This window comes from Oryza glaberrima, chromosome 2 (genome assembly GCF_000147395.1).
Source record: "Oryza glaberrima chromosome 2, OglaRS2, whole genome shotgun sequence".
Classification (NCBI taxonomy): Eukaryota; Viridiplantae; Streptophyta; class Magnoliopsida; order Poales; family Poaceae; genus Oryza; species Oryza glaberrima.
In genome coordinates this window covers 27,132,250-27,142,497 of record NC_068327.1, presented here as the reverse complement: position 1 = coordinate 27,142,497, position 10,248 = coordinate 27,132,250, and the positions used below count along the sequence as shown (strand labels likewise).

Here is a 10,248-nt window from a genome sequence, read left to right as displayed (position 1 = left end):
AGTCTCTCAACTTGCAAAACCGGTGTACCCAATATCTCAAACAGCGCATATTACCATCTCCCCTCTCCTCTCTCGTTCCCACCCAATTCACCCAATTCCGCAACTTCAGGCGGTTGCCTATTACCATCTCCCCTCTCCTCTCTCGTTCCCACCCAATTCACCCAATTCCGCAGCTTCAGTCGAACCGCCGTCACCATCACACTACCACACTATACCATCCAAGTTATGTACGCCAACGCCTTATGGTTGTTCGTGCCGTGCCCCCTCCAAGAGTAGTGCTCCGTCGTCGCCTTCATCGTATCCCCCAAGTTGTTGATGGCAGCCACCTCCATGATACCACGGATGTTGAGCATCAACGCTATCATGGTGACCTCCCTGAATGGCATGGCGAAGAAGAACCTCACGTGGAATAGGAGATGGACGAGGGAAGGTTGGAGGAAGAAGAACTAGACATGACATATGGGGCTCACTCGTCATGTCAGCCAAAACCGGATAGTACACTAGTTTTGCAAGTTGAGGGACGTGTTAAATATGGTATTGTGGTTGGTGGACGAAATTTGAACGCGACGTTAAGATGAGGGACCCCCAATGAACTTATTCGTTTGGAGCGAGACAAGTTTGTTCCGGGCCTGGAAAATTACCTTCCTTTTGTATTGGGCCAACAATTAACATACGGTTCGTACTGGCCCTACTATCCTTATTTTAGATTAGTACTGGTCATAGTTTCGCCTTTTTTTTCTTCGTCATGTGTTTACGCTGCTAGAGACAGGTTCCTCGGCCCCGTTCCTTTCGGGGAAAAACAGAGCAGCTCAGGTACAGGGAGACATATGATGAGGTCCCATGCATGCTCGGGGGAGCCTCGGAAGAGAAGATAATCAAAAGTACCAAACCCATGAAACGTACGTTGAGATCAGTTTACGAATGTGTCGCCTTCGCCCCTGAAACAGAAGAACCCAAAAGATAACAGCTGCCAACCAGTGATGAGCAGCCGGAACCACCGCTTGAATCGTTCGTCCTGTCCTGCCGCTACCGATGGTGATGCCGCTCAAGGATTGGGCACTTCTCCAGCAACACGGCTCCTAACCCGGTCTAGTACGTGTAAGCTTAGCCAGCCAAGATACGCACGCACACCATACGTGTACCGCTCCTAGCAATACCCGGGACGGCAGCTGCCCCCGCGCCGACGCCGTCCGCGACCTGTCACCCAAGCGCGCCTCCGGTGGTAGGCCGCACCCGCGCTGGCTGTGCTGGTACGAGGGGCCCCGCCGTACCAGCACGGCAGTCGATCGCCGAAGTCGGAGAAGTGTACTCCAGCTGCTGCCTGCTGCGCCGAAATGTCAAACCGGAGTCGAGCAGAGCTGAGGAGAGAGAGAGAGAGAGAGAGAGAGAGAGAGAGAGAGAGGCAGGGCGACTCTTGCGTTCGGGAAGAGGCACTCTGCCACGCTGCTTCACCTTCGCGATCCCATGGCTGATCAGCAAGAGAAGGGTGCAAAATGTCTGATCCGTTTAGAGCGGACTGAAAGCAGCACGCCAGTACGTGGCGCTGCAAGCGTGGATCGTCTTCATGTCATATACTCATATCCTGATATCCGTGGTGGATGTGATTGGTCAGGAGGAAAACGACGCATGCACAGCTTGATACTGATACAGTACTGCTAGTATGAAATAGCATCGTATCGGAGTAAGATACTATGAGATTTTATTTTTTAAAAAAGTTTAATTAAGATTTGTATTAATTACAAATAGCCATTCAATAAAAAATACATAGTAATAATATATATCATGCAAATAGAGACTTTATCAAGAGAAATCACATTAGTTTTGATATATTTAACTGATTTTTATATAAACTTAAGCATATATATTTACGTTATTTTTCAAACCATCTTATTTTAAATAATATTTTGTAGAATCGTAAGAATCGTAGAATCGGGATACTATCTATAATTTCGTAATATTGTGTCGTAATGAATAGTAGAATCGAGATACTATGAAAATTAGGATACTATATTGTTTCGACTTGGTAATTACGATACGGATCGGGATACTAACAACCTTGGATATAGTAGTGAATATGTCGCCATCACCCCTTTCACTTACATGTGGGCCCACAATGCTGGCAGTGTTAGTGTTTCATCCCGAAGCAACATAAATGTGTACCTTTAGCTCAGCCTAACTCAGTAAGCATCCAAAAATTGATGGAAAAAATGGCTTATAGGTGGACATTTTTAGGCTTTAAAATGAATCAAAATATATTTTTTAATATTCCATGGCAACACACGGGCAAATCAACTAGTTATTCTAAAGTTATTACTACCATATTGTATCTGAAAAGCACTCTCCTTCCAATCTTAAATATTATTGCGACATAATTCTCACTGTCTAAAGGGAGGGCCGAATTAAATCCCTTTATTTAAAAGATCACAGTTCACTCACTTAACACGTTAATTTACATGTCTATAGATAATTTTCTTTTAAAAAAAGATAAGTACAAATGCATGTGCTCACATACACATGTACACGTTGTGCACATCCTATATCTCCGAGAGACTGGACCGATATATATTGAGATTGACAAAGTTATAATAAGTGTCTTGCTGTTGACGGGGACATCATCTATCACAAAAATATAATTACTCAGAAAAATGATCACCCATATTAAATTTGGAATTTAAATTGGAATAGATACAAGAAATCTAACTAGTTGAGTTATGTTTGCTGGTATTTATGGATCTTGTTTCAAGTGAACAAGGCCACTTGAGACATTGTTGTTAATTTGTTTAAGTCAAATATCAGTTCTAACAACTTAGGCAGAACAAAAATCTCAAATATATGAGCACTTTTGAAGCTTCTATGCAGTTATAGCCTGGTTTAATTCCTAACTTTTTCTTTAAACTTTTAACTTTTCTATCACATTAAAACTAATTTTCTACACACACAAACTTTCAACTTTTCCGTCACATCGTTTAAATTTCAATCAAACTTTTAATTTTCGTGTGAACTAAACACACACTATATATGCGAAACTAAGACGCCGTACGTTTGGTATAATCCATGAAGGAAAGGAGAACGTGGTTTTGAGCTTTCATATGCCAAATTTGTCACTATCGACTCACGGTTGGTGTTTGAATGTTTGTTAGGCCACAGCAACAGAAAAGGGCCGGCAACTTGTTCGTACCACTCTAGCCTAGTACTCCAACAATCTTACTCCATCTATCCTAAAATATAAGTATTAGATCATGGCACGGTCTTCGAGATGCTACATTGACCAACAATATTTATAAAAGTAAGATGTTTTAAATAAAAATAGTTGCATATTATGATAGTTTGTTTATTGATAAATCTAGTAACATCAATTTTATATGATTGATGTTCTTTACTCTTTTTTTTTGCTATTAATAGTCAAAGTTAAAAATATTTAACTTATCACTGTGCTAAAAATACTTATATTTTAGGACAGAGAAAATACTATTGAGTTACTACTGGTATTCCTTGTATTTGGTAGGCTAGTATTCATAATTTCCTCTGTTTTAGAATATAGCAATTTAAAATCAGATGAGACTTATTCTAATCATATAAATTTAGAGGGAGTATATCCAGATTCATAGTATTAATAGTATTAGGATACGTTCTATTCGATATTGCTATATCGTGGAACTGAGGAAGCACATGGCAATTGCCAACAGCCCAAACCGCGGGACACGCAAGTAGTACGTGCTTAACTACCCGTTTTTTTTTATGTGCATGCATGTGCTGTTGTGATAAAAGCAACGGGTGCAGATACTAGAAGATATCTGACTGTACCATTCGATATCTTGGAGAAGTGCCGTTTATATGTACTCCAGGCAGCATCACGAGCTGCTTTTGTTTCTTCTTCAGACGTGCAGGCGCAAATGGGTGAGATATTCTCGACGCATTCATTGAGCCGCCTCCTTCCGGTGAGTGGGATATTTCTGATTTCTCTTGTCATGTTTTGATCACTGCGTATTCGGCATGACTGCCTAGGCACGTCTTGCTTTTCAGAGCGATGCAAACTCGCAGATGGAAGATACACGGGTGACGGGTTACGGCCCATGTTTGATGGGAGATCACCATTTCGTAGCTTTCCCTTGTGCGTTGCTCTTCGGCTGTCACCTGTCATGCACCTGCATCCCGGATGTGTTCTTTTCCACTGAAAACGGAAGATAATAGGAATACGCGCTCTAGCTTTAATTTAATGCTGCGAAAGTTAAAAGAAAACGTTCTGCATATGAATCTTTAAGGTGCTATTTTAATTCTATTTTGTTCGTTTACTTCCTCTATCCCAAAAATCTTGATGTTTTTAGATTCCTCAGCAAAATTATCTTCATGCCAAAATGATTAAATTGCTCCCGTCAATTCGATTCAGTTGCCATTTTATCAAGTCTACACGCACTCATCAGGTTATACAGAATCATTGCATGCAATTAATTAATAAATTCTTTCTAAAACACATTGCCAAATAACTTGACGGAATAGAATAGATAAATGGTCTCACTTCTCCGATCAAATTTACTACTCCAACGACTTTTTTTATTGGTAGAACGGCTCGTTTGTAGGGTGGATGAAAAGAATCATCGGTTGGCCATATAAGTTAAAACAACTTTATTAAGAAATAAAAATTAATTTATTAGTAAAAAATTGTATATATGCTTTGCGACTTAAAAGCCAACATAAAAAAATACATTGAAAATATCTTAAAATCAACTTAAATTTTAGCTTTTGCTTTAGCTTATTAAACCAATTGATAGGGCTTGAAATATGCTTTTAATCATTTGACCATTTAGCCATACAATGTTTCCTTCCATTTTATTCTGTCCAAAAGAAGCTTAAAGTACTACTATCTTCGTTCTAAAATATAGTTTATTTTTAACACAGTACCTTATTACAAAATAAAGTTATCTGTTTAATACCTATATCCTCCCTTCTACTATTCACAACCATTTTCCTTCACTATTCCCTCCGTCCCAAAACATAAGTATTTTTAGTTATGAATCTAGATAACTGTGTGCCCACATTCATAGCCAAAAATTGTTATATTTTGGGACGGAGGTAGTATTTTCTATTCTCAACCAATTACAACCATCCTCTAATTCAAACTATATTGTCCAGATTAATAGCCAAAAGTTGTTACATTTTAGGACGGAGGGAGTAACATTTTTAATGCCTATGTCAACAACAAAAAAAAAAAATGCTTACATTTTGAGATAGATGTAGTACTATGATACTAGAGAGTACTTTCTCTGTTTTAAATAAGTTAATCTAGTACTAACTCCGTCCCAAAATAATTACAGCCGTGGATATCTGTGTCCAACGTTTTACCGTCCATCTTATTTGATAAATTTATGATTTTTTTTAAAAAAGGTCAGACATAAATTACTATTCATGTTTTATCATCTAATAATAATAATACTAATCATAAAAAAATCAAATAAGACGAACGGTTAAACGTTGAACATGAACTATACAAAACTACACTTATTTTGGAAGGAATAAGTTCACTTCATGACCCTCAAAAGTGACCCGAATCTAATCCATGACCCTAAACCGTAAAACCGGATATCTTCACCCCCAAACTATTGAAACCGGTGCAATTTGACTCCCTTGGTGGTTTTGGAGGGTGGTTTTGGGTCTTTTTTGAGGGTCATGAAGTGAACTTATTCCATTTTGGAATGGAGGGAGTAGGACTACAGCAAAAGTGCATCCAGATTAACTGCATCCCAACAAATCTGATGACGTGGACCGAATTATGTCCCCGTCTGAGGACTGAGAGCCCACGAAGCACCGAGTGCACGACGCTATTCTTTACTCCCCGCCACGTCATCCCCCTCCCCCACCCCACGGCCCACCCCTGTGCCCCCTGTACCAAGACAACCACTGCCACATGTTGCTCCTCGGACGAGTCCCGCCATGGCCCCACGCGTCATCCACCGGGAGAAAAGAAAGCAACAAAAACACATGGCCAGCGATTTTTCGTGAATTTTCTGGCGCGCGCCCCACACCTTTGTGGCCAGGAGGCGCCCATTTGTAGCAACCCGGGAAAGGCGGCCTTGGTTTTTACTATCGTTCTATCCGCTCCCCGCTCGCGCGGCTTCCGGAGGCGCGACGCGCGTCGGCCCCGGACACCACCAGTTCGGTGGTGGATTGCGGCTCCCCTCTCGGGTGGGTCGCTAGCAGCGGCGTGGCCTGACGTGTCAAAAAAGCGCAGCGAAAGTCCCAAAGTCCTCGCCCCCACCCGGCGATCTTTGCGACCGGACCCGTCCACACGAGCGCGGTCGGTCGTTGCGGCCGCATGCCGCTCCAAATCTAGAGGCTGAGATATTTCCTCGGATTTTCAAAAGGATTTTTACTAGGAAAATACTCCAATTCCTCGATGATCTGTATCTGTACTCCGTGCAGGATAAGGTAGGAGTAGCTAGCTAGCAATCCTGTATTCTGTGAGGCTCGATAAAAGAGAGTACTGCTGCTCCTGCTTGTGTTGCCATACATGTTGACGTGGCATCACGATAAGGTGGCCCTTTTTAATCTTGGGGAGATAAGATTTAGCCCTTGGTGATTTAGGAATGTTCACATGATGCTCGTCATCGAAAACGAATACTCTTTTTCGTCGCTACTACTACTCTACTCTGCAAGTTATCTTCGCGTGTCAAGTTTAGTGAGCGGGGGCAATTACTAATGGCGCATTAGCAACACATGACAGCGAGGTTGCCGGAGGAGCATCCCCAGCCACAAGAACGAGCGGCTTCCCGAATTCCCCCACCGGATTATTTATTTTTCTTTTCGCGCCAGGAAGGTATAGGGGGAAAAAAATAAAGAAAAAGGAGAAAAAGAGACGGGGAAAAAACGCAGCCAAAAGAAAAGAGAAGAGGGAAAAAAAACGAGGGAAAAAGTTTGGCGGAAAAAATCGAGTCCTACGTGGCGCGTCTCGCCATGCTCTTTTTCTCCCGTCCCCTCCTCCCTCCTCCTAGTGCGACGGGGCCTACGTAACGTTCGCTTCTTTGCCTCCTCGTTCCCTTCTCCTCCTCATCTCCCCCCATCTCGTCGTCCTCATCAACAACATCGAGGAGAAAACTCGCAAAGATTGCGGGGTTTGGGAGGCGCTGATTTTTCGGCTTTGGTGTGGCGATCCTGTGGAGTGTGGTTTGGTTTGGGAGGAGTTCGGTTTTTTCAGAATGGAGATGGCCTGTTTGCAGGTAAATTGAGTTTGATCTTTCCGTTTCTTTTCTTGGCGAGATCGTTTTTGAATGAACTTTGTTTTTCGGATTAAATGATGTTACTGGGAACTGACCGTGTGCTGTTTTTTCCCCTCTTTTTGTGGCCGTTTTGTGCTATTCAGGGAAACGCCATGGCAACCGACGAAAACGGTGCCGACGATCGCGCCGGCGGCGAGAGCACCGTGGATCATCTCAGGAGCCATATGAACTACGGCGACATGGATTTGTCAGGGGAAGAGCACGTGCCAAAGGTAAATTACTCCTCCCCCCGAATCGCGGCTTCTCCGCTGCAAAATCCCGTGCGGTTCTTGTGTGCTTGAGTTCGTTGGCTGCTCGATTCCCTCTTAAAAGATTGTGTTCCTTCCTTGCACGCTTGCCCCCGACCAGGCGCGAAAGCCGTACACGATCACGAAGCAGCGCGAGAAGTGGACGGACGAGGAGCACAGGCTGTTCTTGGAAGCCCTGCAGCTGCACGGCCGCGCATGGCGCCGTATACAAGGTATGTCTCATCGAACAGATCGAATTTTCATGGCGATCGATCGCAATTGTCCGTATTCGCCTGTGTGCCGTAACGTTTGTGTTCGTCTGTGTGTGGATGCAGAGCACATAGGTACCAAGACTGCCGTGCAAATCCGTAGCCACGCGCAGAAGTTCTTCTCTAAGGTCGTACAGCCTTTCGTTCTCATGTAAACAACAACAAAAAATCTCTGATCTCTGCCATGAAAAAACAAACAAACAAAAAAAAACCATTGGTTGTGTTACTTGATTGCCCAAAGTAAGTCGCCAATTTTTCAATTTTTTTTCATGGGAGAGAAGAACAGATGATGTCATGTTTTTACTGCGGGTTGTTTCACAGAGTTTCCTGACGCTGTGATTGCGCGGTGCTCTGCAGGTCGTCAGAGAATCTTCGGGGAGTAACACCGGCTCGGGCGGCGCGTCCGCCGCGGCTGCGGCGGCGGCCATCCAGATCCCTCCGCCGCGGCCGAAGAGGAAGCCGGCGCACCCGTACCCGCGCAAGGTGGACGGCGCGGCCAAGAAGCACGTCCCGGCGCTCAGGCAGCTGGAGAAGCCGCCGTTGTGGATGCAGTCCCTGTCCGAGCAGGAGGAGGGCTCGCCGACGTCGGTGCTGACGGCGGCGCAGATAGGCACCGAGGCCCTGGGCGGTGGGTTCTCGAATAACTCGAGCGGCAGCGGGTCGCTGGCTCCGTCAGCCGCCGGTACGGATGAGCATGTCGACGGTGGCGGCTCGCCGGCGTCGTCGGTGGACAGAGAGGACGGGTGCCTCTCACCGAGCATCCCGACTGCTGAGTTGGCTATGCAGGCGCCAAATACTAAGGTATATTCTTTCGTGGGCAGCACATGTTGGACAACTTTGTAAGGCATTAGTTCTTCCAATTTTGCAAGAATACAAGATATTCCCCATCAGAAAAGCAATATTTAGGACCAATAATTTCAGTCGAGAATTTCTGACATCACTTTCAGAGAAACACTGGTTTTTTTAGCCTTTTAGGTAGGAGTATCTCTGAATCAAATTGTGATATGCAATCTGATCATCTGCAGTTTTACATGGTATTAATTTGATCTATTGTCGCCAATGGAAAAATAACCATACCCTTTTAGTGTTGTTGGCACCCTTAATAAATTCTGTTTTTGTTTTTCGAATGTGAATTTCAGATGTCAATTGCAACCACGGATGCCAAAGAAGCATCCTCAGAAGCATCAGTCTTCAGGCTATTCGGAAAGAGCGTAGTGGTTAAGGATTCAGAGCAGCTGCACCTGCTTAATGGCAGTAACATTGTAACAAGTGGTTCAGTTGAGAGAGCAACCAGAAACATACTAGTACCTTCTTTTGCTGCTGCCCCAGAAGGGAGCTCGTCGAATCCATGGCCGAGCAGCATGCAACAGTTTCTCTACTTCCTTCCTCGATCGGATGGTTTCGCCGCGCAACCTGTCATGCCATGGTTCAGCTACAACGGGAGCCTTCCATGCGCGCTGTTCTACCCGGCGGCGGCGGCGGCTGCGAACCAGCAGTGCCACCGTGATTCAGAGGGCGTAGAGTTCAGAGTCTCGCAGAGGGAAGGATCGCTGACGGGCTCGAACACGGCCTCCAGCGTCGTGCTTGGATCGTCGGCGGCGGTACCGCCGGCGGCGGCGGCGGCTCAGAATTCGGACGTCGCGGAGTCCCGTGGCCAAGGGAACAGCAGGGAGGCGGCGGCCTCGCCACGGCTGATCAAGTGCGAGAGCTCGGCGTCCGTCACCCTGCTGCAGAGGGGCTTCATGCCGTACAAGAGGTGCGCGGCGGAGAGCGAGCTGCTGCGATCGGAGGCCGCCGGAGGAGAGGAGGCCGTCGCCGACGGTGAGCTGACAAGGCTGTGCTTGTGACAACTGACTCGTCGCACGGACACGTCACGCCACAGTACTACTATTCGTAGGTGACAAATGACAAATCTGACATGAGATTAAGGCGGGAAGAAGAGGCATGTCCTGCTGTTAGGATGTTGCTCGAGACCACTTTAGTTTTCCAGAAAATGGAAGAGCAATTCTAGTTTTTACTCGTCGATATAGTATTGTATAATCTGTAAGATAACAACTTTTGTACTTTTTTTTTTTACTTTGCCTGTAATTTTATCCCCAACTCGAATACGTTCAGAGTTGAGTGGCTGTCAATGTTGCCTTTTATCAACCTGAATCTCGGACAGGGGTTGCCATAGGCTAACTACATGTAATCTAGGCTTGTATCTCTCCACAAAATGCAATGGCAAGACGAGGAAATGTTGGATGCAATGTAGTCTGTACTTGTGTGCATCGAATCAGCATAGATATCTGGACTTGGTTTCATGGTTTGTTACCATAGTACCATTCTGGACCATGTTAGAGCAAGTACAATTCTAGATTATAAACCAAGTATAAACACGTATCGATAATATAATAAACACATATCGATAATATAAATGAGAAGAGATAAGAGTAGCGTATCGATAATATAATAAACACATATCGATAATATAAATGAGAA

The 10,248-nt window shown here is 44.6% G+C and overlaps 1 protein-coding gene across 2 annotated transcripts; it reads left to right on the top strand.

Annotated features, from left to right (window-relative positions):
- Nucleotides 1-6,717: 6,717 nt before the first annotated feature.
- On the top strand, nucleotides 6,718-10,010 carry LOC127761493 (protein REVEILLE 1-like). 2 transcript variants are annotated; one of them, XM_052285792.1, is made up of 6 exons: nucleotides 6,723-7,211; nucleotides 7,355-7,483; nucleotides 7,620-7,731; nucleotides 7,834-7,895; nucleotides 8,125-8,568; nucleotides 8,907-10,010. In XM_052285792.1, exons 1-6 carry the CDS (start codon nucleotides 7,191-7,193, stop codon nucleotides 9,612-9,614), a joined length of 1,476 nt encoding a protein of 491 aa, XP_052141752.1. In that variant the 5' UTR covers nucleotides 6,723-7,190; the 3' UTR covers nucleotides 9,615-10,010. The 2 variants fall into 2 exon arrangements, with proteins under 2 accessions (XP_052141751.1, XP_052141752.1); XM_052285791.1 differs by having other exon boundaries at nucleotides 6,718-7,211; nucleotides 7,620-7,895.
- Nucleotides 10,011-10,248: the final 238 nt, after the last annotated feature.

Bases quoted from the DNA above. Each gene is read 5' to 3' on its own strand.
- LOC127761493 (XM_052285791.1), top strand. From the start codon at position 7,191: ATGGAGATGGCCTGTTTGCAG. The intron at 7,896-8,124 runs GTCGTACAGCCT...GGTGCTCTGCAG, and splicing joins CGCAGAAGTTCTTCTCTAAG to GTCGTCAGAGAATCTTCGGG. The intron at 8,569-8,906 runs GTATATTCTTTC...TGTGAATTTCAG, and splicing joins TGCAGGCGCCAAATACTAAG to ATGTCAATTGCAACCACGGA.